This window comes from Mauremys reevesii, linkage group 8 (genome assembly GCF_016161935.1).
Source record: "Mauremys reevesii isolate NIE-2019 linkage group 8, ASM1616193v1, whole genome shotgun sequence".
In the NCBI taxonomy this organism is placed as follows: Eukaryota; Metazoa; Chordata; order Testudines; family Geoemydidae; genus Mauremys; species Mauremys reevesii.
This window is the reverse complement of record NC_052630.1, coordinates 66,929,515-66,949,281: the sequence shown is the minus strand read 5'-3', so window position 1 is coordinate 66,949,281 and position 19,767 is coordinate 66,929,515. Positions and strand designations below refer to the sequence as shown.

At 37.3% G+C, this 19,767-nt stretch overlaps 2 protein-coding genes across 8 annotated transcripts in view; both read left to right on the top strand.

Moving 5' to 3' along the window:
• The window catches only part of DDX59 (DEAD-box helicase 59), a 90,538-nt gene extending 74,363 nt beyond the window's left edge, over positions 1-16,175 (top strand). For 6 of the 7 annotated variants that reach the window (XM_039484340.1, XM_039484338.1, XM_039484342.1 and 3 more), the window contains 4 exons: positions 418-669; positions 1,472-1,624; positions 2,435-2,563; positions 4,874-5,223. In XM_039484340.1, the coding sequence (XP_039340274.1) occupies positions 418-669; positions 1,472-1,624; positions 2,435-2,563; positions 4,874-5,137 (798 nt within the window). In that variant the 3' untranslated portion in view covers positions 5,138-5,223. Of the gene's footprint in view, positions 1-417; positions 670-1,471; positions 1,625-2,434; positions 2,564-4,873; positions 5,224-16,046 lie in introns of those variants that run through there. The other variant, XM_039484344.1, reaches the window with a different exon arrangement.
• Positions 16,141-19,767, top strand: part of KIF14 (kinesin family member 14) — an 87,804-nt gene continuing 84,177 nt past the window's right edge. The window contains exons 1-2 of the mRNA XM_039484318.1: positions 16,141-17,336; positions 18,128-18,382. Coding sequence (XP_039340252.1) covers positions 16,180-17,336; positions 18,128-18,382 — 1,412 coding nt within the window. The 5' untranslated portion in view covers positions 16,141-16,179. The remainder of the gene's footprint in view (positions 17,337-18,127; positions 18,383-19,767) is intronic.

Here is a 19,767-nt window from a genome sequence, read left to right as displayed (position 1 = left end):
CTAATAAATGGTTTAATTGGAGTCCCAGGCGAGGTGGTGGATCAACAACTAAACACACAATGTTCATTAAAATATAGTTTGTACTTCTGAGGGTTAAAAAGTGAATTTAGTGTTATGTAAAAGATGCTTGTGTGGCTGTAGTCATCTGTCAGTTTACATGACTGATTGGAGCGGAAGTTCCGCCACAATGACCCACAAATGTTAACAGAATAACAGTGTCTATCTCTCTTCATAGCTTTTCTTCTGACTACCCAAATCAGAACTGATTTTAATGTGGTGACAATGTCGCTACACTAGTGTTGATGGTCAATTAAAGAATAGTGCATGATCGTCAAGAGTTTTCCTGTCTTTTTGTATGCTATACTTTAAAATTATTATGAAAAAATCATACTGTCTTAAATTCATATTTTCATTTAGGCTGATACCATGTTAAAGATGGGCTTCCAGCAACAAGTGCTGGATATTTTGGAAAACATCTCCAGTGATCGTCAGACCATATTGGTTTCAGCCACAATACCAGTTGGCATTGAGCAGCTGGCAAATCAACTTCTGCAGAATCCTGTGAGAATAACCATTGGAGAAAAGAATCTGCCATGTTCCAATGTTCGCCAGATTATCTTGTGGGTAGAAGAACCGTCTAAAAAGAAAAAACTATTTGAAATATTAAATGTTAGTATAGTGTTTTATTTAGCAAATTATGTCTATGCTTGTAGTGAATAAAGTTTAATTAATTTCGTTTAATTTAGCTCTTGCCTATCTAGTTCAAATATGTGTGAGGAAAGCAAGAGCAGTAATGGAAAATAAGTTTATCTAGCCCACCACGTTCAAGAATGTCTCCCTGGGGGTTCCCTAATAAAACAAAAATACATGAGGGTACTTTGTCTTTTAAAATGCCATTAAGAAGATTGATGAGTGGGCTAGATTATTCCTTTTGAATTAACTCTGCTGAAACTTCCCCAGAAAATAATAAATAAAATACACACACATACCCCCAAAAAACAGTGGGCCTTAATCCTCACAGTAATTCTAGGCTTATTTTATGAGCATTCTGAAGTAATCTTAGCTGCAGTTATGTAAGAGATTGATATATGCATTTAAGTGAACCTCAGATCTATTTTTGATTTTAAAAAGTCACCATTTTTGTATTTAAAACACACCAAAGATTATTTTTGAAGTTGTGTCAAGACAAACTAGGGACCTGATTTTACAAACCCATATGCATGGCTTTAATTTGACTTATGAGTAAAATCACACACGTGTGCAAGTATTTGCAGGATTAGGGCTTAAATCTTGTCCTTTTTTTTTATTAGGAGTTTGGGAGGTTTTTTTTTTTAAATAAATATGCTTGTTTCAATCTAATGTATAAAATCTACTGAAGAGAAAATGAACAACTGTAAATAAACAGCTGTGGTTGACCAGCAATAAACTATGCTGATGCAGTAGGTTTTACACAACTATTTTAATTTTACAGGATAAGAAACTCTTCAAACCTCCAGTGTTGGTATTTGTGGACTGCAAGCTAGGAGCAGATCTTCTGAGTGATGCTGTTCATAAAATCACAGGATTACAATGCATATCCATGCATTCTGATAAATCACAAACTGAAAGAACAAATATATTGCAGGTTTGTACTTCCTAAAATAGAGATCTCTATGTCACTTTGAAACATTCCATCTTATTTTTAAAAAGATAATTTAGTTGTAATGAGTTAGTAAAGTAGGCATCTTGTCGTGGTCTATCACTTATATAAAAGCTTCTGACTAATGCAATTCCAGATGCCACTGGATTTAATGTTTGTTTGTTTTTTAAACTCCAAGCATAACTTTTATTCCTCAGAATATTGTTCTTTGGAGTGAAGGAAATGCATAATGATAGTACTTACATCTGTCTTGTATTACTGGGTTTTCACAATGAATGCTAGAGTTTATGGAAAACTGAAATGAAAGCACAGATTGTATTTCTACTAATTCTTCATGAAAATGGCTATTTTAAATACTCTACTTTATAGATTTATTATTTATTTTAAATGGGAATTGACTTGAACATTAGTCTGTGACTGCTTTTGTGCCTTGCTGAATTGCTGTTTTGTATCACTTTAAGCAGGACTCAGTGAATCACAAAATTTTATTTCTGTGTATGCTACATAAATCAAGAGTACAGTAGGGCAGTGGTTCTCAAACTTGGGCCGCCGCTTGTTCAGGGAAAGCCCCTGGCGGGCTGGGCCGGTTTGTTTACCTGCCACATCTGCAGGTTCGGCTGATCGCGGCTCCCACTGGCCACGGTTCGCTGCTCCAGGCCAATGGGGGCTACAGGAAGGGCAGCCAGCACGTCCCTCATATCTTGCCCTTCTACAGCAGGTCTCAAAAAGGGAATTGCAAGGGAAAAAAGCATAGATAAAAAGTAATTATAATTTATTTTGTTTCCGACCCCTTAGGGATTATTTCAGGAAAAATATGAAGTCGTAGTAAGCACTGGAGTCCTTGGGCGAGGACTTGACCTTGTCAATGTCAAACTGGTAGTAAATTTTGATATGCCCTCAAGCATGGACGAATATGTACATCAGGTAAAGAGATATGTGTATCTTAAACACTACATGAGATATTTGCTAAAACATTGTTGGAAAAATAAAACAAGACCATGCATGATCTGAATTGAAAGATGCACACACAGGGATGGACATACCTCCAGAAAAGTTCCCGTTAGGGGGGGAGGAAGAAGGGCATCCTGAAGAATCTCTCCTCCATCCTACAGAAGAAACACCAAACCTTCAGTCTGAATTAATGGAGGAACACTAAAAAATAATGCCTCTTTGCCAATGGTGTTTGTATAGCTCTCCCTCTCCACCTCACTGTGAAGGAGTATCTCTGTTCCTATACCTTTTTGAAGCATATGTGTATATTAAACATCTCCTTTCATTTTTTGTTGGACAAAAGTGAAATGTCAATGAAATAATGAATGGGAACTCTGCTTATCGGTATAGCAATATTTGATGTTTTGCTTAGTTCCAGCCTATTAGACTTCACTACTCTTGAGGAACAACTGAGAGCTAGTAGAGCATTCAGAGTACTGACTTGCCCATGTCAATGCTATATATTAGGGCTGTCAATTAATTGCAGTTAACTCATCTGATAACTCAAAAAAATTAATCACGATTAATCACACTGTTAAATAAAATACCAACTTATTGAATATTTTTGATGTTTTTCTGCATTTTCCAATATATCTATTTCAGTTAAACACAGAATATAAAGTGTACAATGCTCAATTTATATTATTTTTATTACAAATATTTGCAATGCAAAAATGATAAAATAAATAATATTTTTCAATTCACCTCATACAAGTACTGTAGTGCAATCTCTTTTTATTATGAAAGTGCAACTTACAAATGTAGGTGTTTTTTGTTACATAAGTGCACTCAAAACCAAAGCAATGTAAAACTTTAGCGCCTACAAGTCCACTCAGTCCTACTTCTTGTTCAACCAATCGCTAAGAGAAATAAGTTTGTTTACATTTAAGGGGAAATAATGCTGCCTACTTCTTAATTACAATGTCACCTGAAAGTGAGACCAGGCATTCACATGGCACTGGCATCACAAGATATTTATATGCCAGATGCATTAAAGATTCATATCCCTCTTCATGCTTCGACCATCTTTCCAGAGGACATGCTTCCACGCTGATGATGCTCATTAAAAAAATAATGCATTAATTAAATTTGTGACTGAACACCTTGGGGAAGAATTGTATGTTTCCTGCTGTTTTACCCGCGTTCTGCCATATATTTCATGTTATAGCAGTCTCGGATGATGACCCGTACATGTTGTTCGTTTTAAGAACGCTTTCCCTGCAAACTTGACAAAATACAAATACCAACATGAAATTTCTAAAGATAGCTACAGCACTCAACCCAAGATTTAAGAATCTGAAATGCCTTCCAAAACCTGAGAGGGATGAGGTGTGGAGCATGCTTTCAGAAGTCTTAAAAAAGCAACACTCTGATGCGGAAACTACAGAACTTGAACCACCAAAAATGAAAATCTGCTGGTGGCATCTGACTCACGATGATGAAAATGAACACGCATTGGTCTACACTGCTTTGGATGGTTATCAAGCAGAACCTGTAATCAGCATGGACACATGTCCCCTGGAATGGTGGTTGAAGCATGAAAGGACATACGAATCATTAGTGCCTCTGTCATGTAAATACCTTGTGACACTAGCTACAACAGTGCCATGCTAATGCATGTTCTCACTTTCAGGTGACATTGTGAAAAAGAAGCTGGGAGCATTATCTTCTGCAAATGTAAACAAACTTGTTTGAGCAATTGGCTGAACAAGAAGTAGGACTGATTGGACTTGTAGGCTCTAAAATTTTATGTTTTATTTTTGAATGCAGTTTTTTTGTACATAATTCTACATTTGTAAGTTCAGCTTTCATCATAGAGATTGCACAACAGTACTTGTATTAAATTAATTGAAAAATACTATTTGTTTTTTACAGTGCAAATATTAGTAATCAAAAATAAAGTGAGCACTCTGCACTTCGTATTCTGTGTTGTAATTGAAATCAATATATTTGAAAATGTAGAAAATGTCCAAATTTATTTAAATAAATGGTATTCTGTTTAACAGTGCAATTAATCGTGCGATTAATCGTGATTAAATTCTTTAATCGCTTGACAGCCGTATTATATATCCAGTTTCATGTAAGAACACCCAATATACAGTATTGCTGTAGCAGAAAATAGATTTTTAAACTATCGCACAATGATAGTTTAAGCAGGCTGCTTTTATTTTGAAGGCTTCTTTTATTTTGAAGGGGGAGAGATTACTAATGCTAATTGAAAATAAACTTTGTTTTCATTTGCAGGTTGGAAGAGCAGGAAGGCTGGGTCACAGTGGAACTGCAATTACTTTTATCAATAACAACAGCAAGAAGCTTTTTTGGGATGTTGTAAAGAGAGTAAAACCAACAGGCACGATTCTTCCTCCACAGTTGCTAAACTCCCCTTATCTTCATGACCAAAAGAGAAAAGAACAACAAAAAGTTAAACAATCACAGAATAATCTTGTAACAGGTGATAATCTTATGGACATTATTAGAAAACATGACAAAAGTAATACTCAGAAGTGATTAATGGTATTATATGTATAAATGTGTAAATATAATGAAAGCACTGTATTTCAGTAGTAATTAAATGTGAATTTATATCATTGGTATAAGATCTGTCAAAGTTATTTTTGAGAATGTGTAAGCTTTTTTCTGGTGAAATCCTGAGTCTGATTTTCATCTCTGTCCCCAAATAGTGCCTGATCTAAAAGGACATTCAAAATCTAAAAATTGCACTTCACTCTAAAAGTATAGTAACATCTACAAGCATTTTTTCAGTTTTACTTTGTATGGGTGACATCTTCAATATAGTTATTTTCACTGTTCCCATTAAACATATAGTCTTCTTTCCTTGTTTCTGTGGGGCTTTTGCACCGCAGTGGAAGAGAGAGGAATATTTTTAAAACAGGAAAATTTGATTATAAAACTACAAAAAAAATGGCATGGACATGTTTACTATCTGCAGATATTTTTAACTCTTGTTAAATGAACTATGTTTTAAGTTAAGAATCTCGCTTTAAACCCTCAAATCAGTATAATTATCCTCAATATTGGGCACCCACACAGTTTTCATTTATGGGTCACAATGAATTATTAAAAATGATTGCTTCTTGCCATCTCATATCTGAAACCAGTAAAAAAAAAAAAAAAAAAAAAAATCCTGCTCCAGTACTCTATAACATCAACAAGATTTTTTTCCCTGCTGTCATTTGGGCTAGCAAGGACTGTGGTTTCTTCAACTTCATAGCAGAGGAATGAGGAAAATTAGATCTGTAATTAAAACATTAAATTGTGATCTCATTCTGTTAATGGGAACATGATTGGGCTGCTAGGGTGGAATGTTATACCATAAAAAAAAAAATAGGGCTGTTGATTTACCGTAGTTAACTGACACAATTAACTCAAAAAAATTAATCACAATTAATCACAGTTTTAATTGCACTGTTAAACAATAAAATACCAATTGACATTTATTTAATATTTTGGATGTTTTTTCTACATTTTCATATATCTTGTATTCTGTGTTGTAATTTAAATCAAAGTGTATATTATTTTTATTACAAATATTTGCACTGTAAAAATGATAAAAGAAATAGTAGTTTTCAGTTCACCTCATACAAGTACTATAGTGCAGTCTGTTGTGAAAGTGCAATTTAAACAAATGTAGATTTTTTTGTTAATATCTGTACTCAAAAACAAAACAATGTAAAACTTCAGAGCCTACAAGTCCACTCAGTCCTACTTTTTGTTCAGCCAATTGCTAAGAGAAACAAGTTTGTTTACATTTACAGGAGATAATGCTGCCCTCTTCTTATTGTAAGAAGAATGTAAGAAGAGGCATTTGCATAGCACTTTTGTAGCTGGCATTGCAATGTATTTACATGCCAGTTATGGTAAACATTCCTATGCCTCTTTATGCTTCGGCCATCATTCCAGAGGACATGCTTCCATGCTGATGACACTCGTTAAAAAAATGCATTAATTAAATCTGGGACTGAACTCCCTTGGGGATGAATTGTATGTACCCTGCTGTTTACCCACATTCTGCCATATATTTCAGCACATGTTGTTAATTTTAAGAACACTTTCACTGCTGATTTGACAAAACACAAAGTACCAATGTGAGATTTCTAAAGATAGCTATGGCACTCGACCCAAGTTTTAAGAATCTGAAGTGCCTTCCAAAATCTGAGACGGACAAGGTGTGGAGCATGCTTTCAGATGTCTTAAAAGAGCAACACTCAGATGCGGAAACTACAGAACTTGAACCACAAAAAAGAAAATCAACGTTCTGCTGGTGGCATCTGACTCAGAGGATGAAAATGAAGATGCGTTGGTCCACGCTGCTTTGGATTGTTATCGAGCAGAACCTGTCATCAGCATGGACGTATGTCCCCTGAAATGGTGGTTGAAGCATGAAGGGACATATGAATCTGTAGTGCATCCGGCACGTAAATATCTTGCGATGCCAGCTACAACAGTGCCATGAGAATGCCTGTTCTCACTTTCAGGTGATACTGTAAACAAGAAGTGGGCAGCATTATCTTCTGCAAATGTAAACAAACTTGTTTGAGCGATTGGCTGAACAAGAAGTAGGACTGAGTGGACTTGTAGGTTCTGAAGTTTTGTATTGTTTGTTTTATTTTTGAATGCAGTTTTTTGTACATAATTCTACATTTATAAGTTCAACGTTCATGATAAAGAGATTGCACTACAGTACTTAGGTGAATTGAAAAATACTATTTGTTTTTTACAGTTCAAATATTTGTAATAAAAAAATAAATATAAAGTGAGCCGTGTACACTTTGTATTCTGTTTTGTACTTGAAGTCAATATATTTAGAAATGTAGAAAACATCAACAATATTTAAATGGTATTCTATTATTGTTTAACTGTGCGATTAATTGCGATTTTTTAAAATGCTTGACAGCCCTAAAAAAACCACACCAGAATCAGATCATGCAGGGAAGCAGTTTTGAAATGCTCTTGATCTCAACATGATTTAATCTGGTGCTCTAGGCTGTGATCCTGCATACTCTTAAAGAAATGCTTACATATAAGCATGTTATTCTCATTGGCCAGATCCTTAATTTATGTACATTTTTTTAGATTTATTAAAGCAATGGAGTTTGACAGTTTATACAAGCTGGGGATGTTGACTTAAAGAGCACTACATATGTCCTTAAAATTTAGCATGTGCACAACTGTTTGATGACTTGGGGTCCCATAGACTGTCTAGAAATAGTTTTAGCATATCAACAAAGCCTTTTAACTCCCTTCAATAAAAACCCTATCAATTTAACATTTTAAATGTATGTTGTGTATATTGCCTAAACCCTGCAGTGTCTTTTAAAAACCAAGCTTATTACAGAATAAAATACCATCTTCCCATCATTAATGAAACTTCAGGAAAGAAGAGTCCATTTTTATCCATCCTGTTTTATAAAAACACAACTCTTATCTAACTCAGGCATTTTTTTCTGAGCGAGTCAGACTACAGAATGAATGTTGAATCAGAAAAGGAAAATTGAAGTCTTATGTAAACTTGTATTGGCATGTGGATGGGTGTGGAATTATACAGTACATGAAAACAGAGGTTTATGGAAATATGCCTTTTTCCTCTGGAAAGACAACACATATTTGCTATGTAGGCAGATCTTTATTTAGTAGCTGCATTCCTACTAAAGTAACCCACTGGTAGAAGATAACTAAAATGTAAGTTGTTTTGTGTTGTGTTATATGTTTGTAAGTGTTATGCGGACAAAACTACACAGGATCGTTTCAGGGGGCAAGACAGATGCGACAGTTGTTATAACAGAATTTGATTTATGACCAATAACTAATACCTATATACACACACACGCGCACACACACCCATCAGATGTTCTGCAGCTGCTGTATAGTTACCAGTCCTGAACATAGCTTGAGTCCGTGGCTTGATTTTGCAGCTTGGATTTGTAGCTTGTGGTGGCTAACTGGCCAGGAAAGCCAGGCACAAGGAAGGGCTGGGTCTGCCCTCGCATGTTGGCAGCAGACGTTACTCTCCCAAAGTCTTCCATCTCTCCCATCCTTTTTGTAGGCTTTCGTTTGAATCCAGTCTATAGGTCTTGCTGTGTCATGCTGCTTCTGGGTTCTGTGTGATTGATCACCCATCAATTGCAGACATGACTTTCAGCTTCAGACCTGGCTTTGATCTTCCTTCTATTGTACCTTTGTTCTTTTCTTTTTAGGGTGGACTCTTCTTACTTTGTTAGGGCTGTTGTCTGCATCTTCAGCAGTTGGTGTTTGAACTCTGTTTCATCAGGACAGATTGGGGCTGGAGGTTGATTCCATCATCCATACATACCTCATTCACACGTCCAAACTAATAAGATTTAGCAGGGTTTTGCAAAAATGAAGGTTGCAGCAAGCTTTTACAAAATGGAGTAAGCATTTTAAAATGGAGTTTGAATTGCAATATGGCAAACAGTGAACAGAAGTAACAGTACTGAAACAGTGCAAGTCTTAGTGATTTAAGCAGGAATTGATTGACAGTGAAACTTACAAGGGCAACTGGCTGAACAGCTATGGCTCTTAACAAGCATCTTAATTGTCAATTAGTCAGTTATTGGGGTAACTGGTTTATGAATGAATGTTTCATTCATAAAACGTTACTTATGAAGTTACATTAATAAAGTGAACAATTAAACAGTTTCATTCATCAGTTCTACACAAGCGTCTGGACACATGTAAAACACAATTAAAAATAAAGTTGATAAAAGCAAAAAACAAACATAAAACTATTTCACACTGACCACAGTTCACTCCATGTCATCCTGTCAGCCCAAGTCTGGAATAAATAAAGCTTTGTACTATACCCTGAATCTCAAAAGATTAGCTTTTTCAGACCTATCCTGGAAACAAGTTTAGATAGAGCTGTCCCTCCAGGCCACTGCAATTCAAATATAAGATCTGTTAGCAGAAAGTGCTCCCACTGATCTTAATTGAGATGATAAAGAGGAGAGAGAGTGATCTCAGAAATTACCAGCAGCTACATTATTATTGAGAATACAGCACCTTAAATTGCAGCTGGAGACTAACCGGAAGCCACTGCAGCCTCTGGTGATAAGGTGACCCGTGTTCCATGTCCATCCTAACACAGCTATCTAAAACTTCTGGATGGTCTTCAAGGAGATCCCAGACAATAATCCAATATGGAATTCACAAAGGTATGAGTTCCTTTTTATGTGGTATGCAAAAAAACAGAGGAACATGTCTTCCTCGCTCCTGTATCCCCTGAAATACTGTAAAGAACCTTTTCTTAGTGGACCTCTAAAACAGGAGTTACAGAGCAGCATAATGGAGGTAAGGAGTTGTCCACATGTTTCACCAGCTCGCCACCTTGACCTGCTATAGATGTTGTTCCTAGGCACTGCTACTGTGTTATTTATTCCCACTTGTATAGCAGTAGTTCTCTAATTTATAGTATGACCCGCTTCTTAACATAAATTCTTAGGGACACCTACTCTCCGATTCATAAAATCCCTGTGGCAACAAGAGCATCATTAGGAAATAATCATTTAGCTCTCTTTTGTGCATTAATGTTTTGTCCTTTTTGAAGAAAGTTGTCATTCTCTGTTTCTGGTCTATTTCATCTCCCCCACTAATCTATTCCATTTGTCTCATCTCAAAATAAAATCAGCTGTTCTATGATCACCAGTGGTCCATGGACTACAATTTAGGAAATTCAGAAGGGGTGCCCTCTTCAGGTTAACAGCCAGAATACCAATACATTATCAGTACTGCTTTTGTCTTGTATGAGGTTGTTTATATGAGGATATTAATTAATCCAGGAATATTAATCCAAATTAACTAAATGTGTGAATTTGAAGTGGATTAGTGAAACCACATTAACCCAGTGTGAACATCCTCATTCAGAATTAAAGTGACCTTAATTCAGTTCCAGAGTCAAATAAACTAAACCAAATTAAGGCCACTAATTCTGAACAACAGGGATTTAATGTAGTTTAATTAACCCATTTCAAATTCACATCTTTAGTTAATTCAAATTAACTTTTCTGGATATTCTCATGTAGACAAGCTGTGAATGTGCATATGCACGTACTAGAAATGACATAGCACTCTCTGCACTTAGCAGAATGTAACCCTTCCAAGTTTGTATGCTATATTTATATTTTAAATTATTTTCCATTTAATCAGTGCCAAATGCTAATATTTATGTAAAATATCATATTTAATATTTCATCCTGATGTGTATTGTGTTCCAGATACTGCTGGCATTCCTTTGTTAACATAGTTTGATTAAGATGAGGAAAACAGTCATGTCTTGTTTTACTTTGCTGCTGCTTCTGAACTTTATCCTTCCTTTTGTCTCCCTCTGCTGGAATATTTTTACCTTTGCTCATATTTTAGTTTGGCTGATGTACAATATTTCTGAATACCAGCTGTTTTGTTTTACCTGCCCTATAACAGAGCTGAATGCTTTAAGACCCACTGGAAAACTACTCAAAACATATAAGATTATCAGACTGATGGATATTCTGATAACCTAAACAGCTAACAGTATTTTTCCAGTAAAGAACATGGGGTAGGGTGGGGTATTGTACTTGCATGTAGCATGTTTAGAACACAGCTTTACTGTCCTGTTTTTACGATTATTTTCTGTGGAAAATTTTTGTGAAAATAATTGATAATTTTGCTCAATATAAAGCAATAACTAAATTTAAAAAAAAAACTACAACCTGCATTATAATGTTTTCTTAAAGTAGAGAAAGAGTAGAGTAGTGGAAGGGTTATTAATCTTAATTGAGATAAATGGTATGATTTGTTTTGTCCCACAATTGTTGGCCAGACACCAGATCAGACATAAACAATTAGACAAGCGCCGTGCCCCATCTGGTGGCTTATCCTAAAGCCAAGTCTTAAATGAAGATCCTTGTGGTCTGAAGGAAGCAGCTGTATTTATCTGAGCCAAAAGAAATCTTTGGACAATTGATTCAGTTTGAGCTGAACTACATTTGCCTCAGCTGGAAGTTGCCTCTTCATCTCTTATGGGAAGTAACTGATATATGACAATGACTTTACATTGTCAAAATGATTTCACTGGAGCTCTCTGAAGAAAATGTTATGTAGTTGATCAAGCCTGGCAAAGACTATCAATTTGAATTGTATGGCATTTAAGAAAAGGGAATTTGCAAACAATAATAGGATTATTGATTAATTGATCAATAGGATTATTTCCCAGATATGGGAAAAAGCAAAAACAAACCACTGAGTTCACTTGGAAGGGAAGGATAGAATCTTTCAACAGAGAAGGTATCGGTTAAATTGGTATACTATATTAAATGTTAAGGCTATGACATTAACTCAGAAAGTCCTTCCTTTTGTGGATGAATATCTTATCCATAATTTCAATGTATATATTTAATTATATTTTTTCAAGTATAAGATTCAAATCTGACTACTTTTTATCTGATAGGTAGTGCAAAATCTTAGTAATTTTATGATATTTTTCTTAAAATCAGCTGGAAGATAGCAGAAGTAATCTTTGACCACTCAGAAATGATCTATTGCCTAAAAAAACAACAAGGAATCCAGTGGCACCTTAAAGACTAACCGATTTATTTGGGCATAAGCTTTCATGGGTAAAAATCCTCACTTCTTCTTCAGATGTATTGCCTAACCATTTGTACATGCTCTGAATGCTCTTAGCCACTGGTTTTAAGGTCTCAGCCATTTCCAGTTTTTTTACACACATGGGTTTATGAATCACAGTGGTGCACCAGCACAGGCTTTCAGCAGCTAGTTATAAATGAAGTACCAACTATCTTAATCAGCAACTCAACCTAGCAACTAGTAATTAATTTCTTTATAGGCTTTGTAGCACAGCGAGGTCCTAAGGACAGAGCTGAAAGAGACAGGTCTGGCCTTAGGGGGCCCACTCAGAGAGGGTATTTAATGTGTGCAGGGCAGCATGGAAGAAGGTGCCAACATTCTGTGAGTAGCTGAAAATGGTGCTGAGCAGGGTAGATGGGAGAGATGATAAGAGCCAAGGAACACCCAGGGACACTTTCAGGAGGGGAACCTTCTCCCACCTCCTAAACGACTCAGTAGGAAAAAAAAGAGAAAAAATATTCAAAGCAAACTGTTAGCAGTTGCTTGAGGGTGTCCTGCCTCTCTTGCAAAAACCTTGCATGCTGCGAAGGAGGGTTTCACCTGCACTCCCTCGGGGGACCAATTGCTTCAGCGCGCCAGGTCATTTGGTCACAATGCCAGGGTCTCCCCTTGGGAAGAGCAGGCACTTCGGGCAGGGGGGGATTCCCTGGGGACGGGCTTTGGCGCACTGGGGAGCCTCCCTCATTGGGGCCGGCAACGAGCTCCCCAGACCAGAGCATAACAACCAGGCCACTCAGGGAAGCCCGTTCCCCAGACAACGCCTAGGACCCGCCCCGCCCGTGCTGCGTATGACGCGACCAGCGCTGTAGCCAATCGTGGGCGGCGCGGCGCATTCGAACAGGGCGCTGGAGGTCAGCGGCCGCTGGTGCGCTTGCCTGGGGGTAGGTAAGTGAGGTCGCTGCGCGGAGCCCGGGGGCGGGCTAGTTCCCCAATGGAAGTGCCCTGCTCTCGTTCTCCCCCCCTCCCCCGCATTAGCCCCCGGAGATGGGGTACCCCTGGGGGCTGTTCGCCCTCCCTCCCTCCACCTTCCCAAGCCGGGGCCCCTCTCCAGCGATGAGGGGGCTACGAGGCTGTTAGTGGAATAGACCCCCCCCCCCCGTTGATCAGGGAAAGTACGGCCATTCCTGCCCGCTTTGAATGCCTCGGGCCGGGGCCCGATGCCCTGAGGCAGCGCCTTGCTAACTGCCCCCTGACGCACCCGGCCAGGTGCAGGGCAACGGCCTCGAGGAAGGGCCTGGTGGGGCCCTGCTTTGTCGAGCCCGCGCTCAGTGCACAGGGCACCCCGTTAGCCCCCTTTAGCCACAGCATCTGCAAGTGGCTGGGGTCAGCCCTGAGCTGCTGCCTTGGGACCTGCCCTTCCAGGGAGCTCTGCCTTCTAAAAGAAGGCTCCAAACGGACCCACCTCAGATCTCGCAGTGCCTCTCAATACAGTTGGATAATGGGTTACCCTACCCGGAAAAACAGGAATGCAAGGAAGTTGTTGACTCCATTGAGACAGCTGTGAAGGGAGGAAGGGATTGTGGCCTGGCCTTCCCAAGCCAAGTGCACTCAGCCAACAGAGTATTACATCTATTGCCAGTATTGGGATCTTTATTTTGTTAAAATTACATTTGGGGAAATATGGTACTTTTGACATGTCCTAGCCAAACATTGTATCTTTACAAAATGAGTACTAGTACTGGGGATAGTTCATAGACTTGCACCACTGCATTTGTGCAGGGTTGGGGATGCAGTTGCATTTGGGGCATAAAAGTAAAAGTTTGTGATTATAAAAAAAAAATTGTAACAAATGATCTGACCGGCTTTTTCTGAAGAGAATGGATTTGGTGGGTAGAGTAATAGCTCATTGATCTCTTTAAGCTTTAACCTAATTTTGAACACTTGGATTTTATGTCTAAACAAATAGTTCAGTTATAAATGTATATTTTCTTTATTACTTAACTTTCAAAAATTAATAAAATGAAGGCAGCTATAAACTGAGAGATTAATCTTGCTGCAGAAGTACTATTCCTTAAGTAGTTACAAATTACAACTATATAGGAACAAGAAAGATACATTATCTTCAGTCTTAAGCATTTTTAAAGCCAAATCAAAATGAGATAAGGATAATTTAGAGACCATAGTAGTAAATGACCCAAAAGCATGTAACATAAATCATTGCTCAAAGGGAACACTCCCGAATCTCTTTGTGCAAACTCCAACTAATGTAGAAGTAGTTTCTTACATCAAGCTGATGGCTGGCTAATAGGCTTTGTTTTTGTATTTTGCTCTCTTTCCAGCATTTGAGCTATATAAACTCTGCCCTGTAATTATGAAAAGTGCAGAACTGAAGAGAGAAATTAACTATAGGAAGAAAATTAAGCTTTTTCTCACTATCAAATCCAAAACCAAAAAACATAGCTAAAAGTGGATAGACTTTAAACTTCATTTAGTCTTAACTAACACATGGCTCCCTGCTGTCATGTCAACCTTCCGCACTCTCTGTATGCAGCCCATCCACCTCAAAGATATATTAGCAATATATTTAGATGGAATACAAAATACATGTGGATAAAATACTCTTTGGCCTGTGATGCTATGTAAAATGTCTGCAATTTTCAAAGGGACCTAAGGGAGTTAGGCATCCAGCTCATATTGACTTTTAATGGCAGTTGGGCACCTAAGATTGTTGGGCCTTTTTGAAATTCCAGGTGATACATCTGGATGATCGAAGGCACTGTATAGTCATATCACACCTAAAATGTTGCATAGTCAAGAGTGATACACATCTGAGTGTGTCTCATCTGTCAAATCTATGTGGGGACTTGTATCATGGAGCCCAACACTATAGTGCTTGAGCGCCTCCTGAGTCTTAAAAAATAGAAAACACAAGAAATGTCTCCCTTTGGCATCCTAGGAGAAATAGCTTGATTAGTGTAAGTTTGGTTTTTTCTTCTCTGTTGTGTGTGGGGAGGACATAGGGAGGGGGAAATAAACTATATAGATGAGTTCCTCATTTGATTCTGAACATAGTGTAGTTACTAGTGATTCTTAATTTTTCTGTTTGTGAATTTCAGTCTAGGTATAGTTCCTGTATAAGATCTGCTTACAAAATCAGACCTAAAAATACAAAGTGCCTTAGCACATGATTACTGAAAAATTGCTTACTTTCTCCTTTTTACCATATAATTATAAAATAAATAGTTTGAAATATAAATATTGTACTTACATTTCAGTGTATAGTATATAGAGCAGTAGAAACAAGTCATTGTATGAAAGTTTAGTTTGTACTGACTTCGCTAGTGGTTTTTATGTAGCTGGTTGTAAAACTAGGCAAATATCTAGATGAGTTGATGTACCCCCCAGAAGACCTCTTCATACCCCCAAGGGTACAGGTACCCCTGGTTGAGAACCACTGAGCTAGATTAAAGCTGATACAGGAATGCCTACGTGAGCTTCAAATCATAACTCCGACTGCAGTGTAGACATTCTCTTGGACATGAATTGCAAAAATCACAATTGGTCACAAATGTGTGACTCACTGTGGCCAAACCTGCATCCAATAGGGTGAGGTGCAATGTTGTGGCCAGTAGCATTTTAATCAAGTGTGTGTGAGTGTGTGTGTGTGTGTGTGTGTGAGAGAGAGGTAGAAGGGGGATATCATTTACTTTAAACATCAGACTGAATATATATTTCCCAACACAGGACTTGAATACATTGTAGTAAAAATAACTTGCATTCTTCAGGATAAAAATAAATGTTTGCTTTACTTTTACAGATTCCATGTAAAAGCTGGATGGGTGGCTCACTCGATTGTAGAGAAGATAAAATTAAAAAATCAAGTTAATCTCTCAGGAGAAGCTTCGGTTGTATATTTTAAATCCTAAAATTAAAACGTGCTTGAAGCCAAAATGCCCATATACACAGTTCCTACTAGAAACCACACTGAGGTGCTTGGTGTTTCTTCTTTCCAAAAAAATCCTCCACAAAATACCTTTCCTAAAAGCAACAGGTTTGGACAGCAGCTTAAATCACAGGTACCAGAAGATGAACAAGATAATTCACTGTCTCTTTCTCTGACTAAGACCAAAGAAATAAATAGGACCTATGTGATTTCTGCCTGTAAAAATGCAGGTGATACTTCAGTTACATTTAAACCCGAAGGTAGGTTAACTCTCCAGAGAAGAACTGGAGCAAGCAAAATATCCTCTTCTATTGATAAACAGTTGGAGGAGAAGACAGCACAGGACATTGAAAGTACCCAAACAGATGGAAGACTTACCCTGAAGCGACGTTTGGGGACTGGATCAATAGAGAAACATAAAACAAATAAGAACAGTGAACCTGGGATAGAAAATAGAGATTCTGTTGTTGCACAGACAAATAACAAAAATGGATTTCCACCAGACATTCGTACTAATAACACCCATTACATTAAATCTAGTACTCAGTTAGTTGAAGGTCAGATGAATGAAAAGAGATGCTCTGATCTGAAAAATAAAGATTCCCTTGCTAATCTTAATGGTTCAAGTGGAAATGGGAATAGTAAATGTTTGAAATATAGGACAACTATTGCTGATGCCAAAATTCAAAATGACGTTCCCAGATCAGCACATTTAATAGCAACAAAACTTGTTAATAGGACCCCAGGGGTAAAGCTGAATGAAAAAGATAATTTTAATGAACTGAATGGAAAGGAAAGGATACAAAACTCAGTTGCTAAATATGGCAGTTTGGAAAAACAAAGAACACCTAGGAAAGGTGGTACAACAGAAGGAACAAAGGCTACACCAATGCGTGGCACTCTTCAGGATGCCAAAAGTCCAGCTATGTCTACTCTTAAGAACAGGACACCTTGTCTTCAAGTTATACTGAAAAAGAACACCAATGCATCCAGCTCTTTGTCCATACATAGAAGTGCCAGGGAAGAAGGGAGTCAAATATTTATGCGACCTGCTGCACTTAAAGTAGAAACTGTAGCTCAGAACACTTGCATAGAGGAAAATTCTCTCAAAGTAGAAAACAGTAAAGTGACTGTGGCTGTGCGAGTAAGGCCCTTCAGTGACAGGTTAGTAATCAACAGTTTTCAGAGAGTGATTTAAACAGTTAAAAATAGTTTCTACAGTATATGTTCAATAGAATCGTTATTATCTTATAAAAAGTGACAGTCCTGTGGCACCTTATAGACTAACAGAAGTAATTGGAGCATGAGCTTTCGTCAGACTCATGACATTATTATCTTGGTAGAAGCAATGTAATATAACTTTTAATTTGTTTGTTAGTAATATTTAATTGCTAATATTTCCTGAATCATTTCAGTTGGTCGTCTAGGCAAAGAGTTACAGTGCATGGTTAGAAAGGATGTAGCAAGTATTTTATTTGACCATATTAAAAATCTTCAGCTTTATTTTAAAGTCAACTTTTCATTTTGGTGTAGGTCTATTTTATACATTGAGCTGAATTAAATGTGTGGTATCATAAACATTTTTATATATATCAAGTAGGCAGCATGGTCATTCTATTAAAGATGTTCATTCTCTTGACATATAATGTATGTGAAAAGATCTGATTTCTTTCTAAATAAAGAAAAAAGTATTAAGAAGCATGTTGATGTAGTTAAGGCTAGGATGGGAAACCACTGGTAGAAAATAGGTCACAGCTCCATGTAAAAGACTTAGGTTTATTTTTTTTCTGCAAAATTAAGCTGTTCTTTATTAGATGATAATGTTCTACATAAATGTAAAACACCTTGGCTCTTAAAATAATTGATCACAAAAAGTGATTGAGTTGACCACCATAACATAACTTTGCTTTTAATGTTACATTTATCTGTAAAGTTTGTTTTTGTGTCTTATTCAGAGAGAGAAAAGAAAAAGCATTCCAGGTGGTCTCCATGAGTGGCCTGGAGACAGCTGTGCGACATCCAGAAACAAAACAAGTGTACGACTTCATTTATGACTTTTCATTCTGGTCTTTTGACCACTGTGATCCTAACTTTGCCAGCCAGGAGACGATATATAAGGCATTGGCAGTACCGCTTCTAGAAAGAGCCTTTGAGGGATACAACACCTGTCTTTTTGCTTATGGACAGACTGGTTCTGGAAAATCATATACGTAAGTTTCATTGTAAATGTTATAATTTGGAAATGTTTCTGTTGGAGCTGAATTTATAAGTCACCTGGATTTGCTAAAAGAGACCTAATTTAAATAGGCTTGTAAATGATTGACTTGTTAAGCTTTTGAAAATCTGCTTTAAATGTAATTCTTTTAATAGAAATTAAGACAATCAGAGCTGGGCAAATACTATTAATTGAATACATTATTATGCTATTATATCAAGGGCTATGCTACTTCCATTGTTTGATCTAATGAATTCAAGTCTGAGGCATTGGCTTCAGCTAAAGTAGAATTAACATTGTTTGGCTGGGCAATATTGAGAAAACCGTACTGAAAAAAATGTTATCTTAAAAGCAGTAACAAATGTTTGCCAGAAGCTGGGAATGAGCGACAGGGGATGGATCACTTGATGATTACCTGTTCTGTTCATTCCCTCTGGGGCACCCGGCACTGGCTACTGTTGGAAGACAGGATACTGGGCTAGATGAACCTTTGGTCTGACACAGTAGGGCCAGACTTATGTTCTTAAATGTATGTCTTCTAAGGATCTTTGATTTGAATTCCAGTGTTGCATATTTGTAATAAAATCAAATATGTATCAATGTGCCTAGAGGATATGAATAGCACTTGGCAGGCAGCTTTATCAAACCCACATAGGCTTTTGTCCAGAAATGCCTCGAACCACAAAAGATTCTTCTTTACGTAGTAACTTGGCTTCTAGTGAAGTTAATGGGAACTTTTAGCTTAAGGTTAAGGCTGAGCGCTTCTGAAAATCCCATTTGTTTGTTGTAGTTTGTCAATTTTTGGTGAAATTGACATCCTAGTGAATATGGTGCTTATTAAAGAAGCCCTATAAGCAGAAATAGATATGGCTATAGTTTCTCAGGAATGAAAGGAAGGAATGTTTTAAGATGATCCTAGTCTTTTTAAAAAACAATACCCGCCAAATATTCAATCTAAAGAAAGTCAATGGGAATTTTATTTTAAAAAGAAATTTTCAACTTGAAATCTAGTCAATTTAAAAAAAAAATTCACATGTGTATCTCCCACTGACTTCTGCAGCCCATTTTTGTGGTTTTACAGTCAAACATTAGGCTGTCTTCCTTAGAAATGCTGCAACTGCACCATTATAGTACTTCAGTGTGGGCACTTGCTACAGCGATGGGAGGGGTTCTCCTGTCACTGCAGTTGATCGACCTCCCCGAAAGATGATAGCTTGGTGAACAGAAGAATTCTTCTGTTGACCTAGCACTGTCTATAATGGGGGTTAGGTCACCTTAACTTTTAGTGTAGACCTGGTCTTAGTCTATGCAAAGTTTTGGCAACACAGTTATATTGGCTAGGGACTGTTTTTTGTTTTTCTACACTCTTAGCCCGGCAAA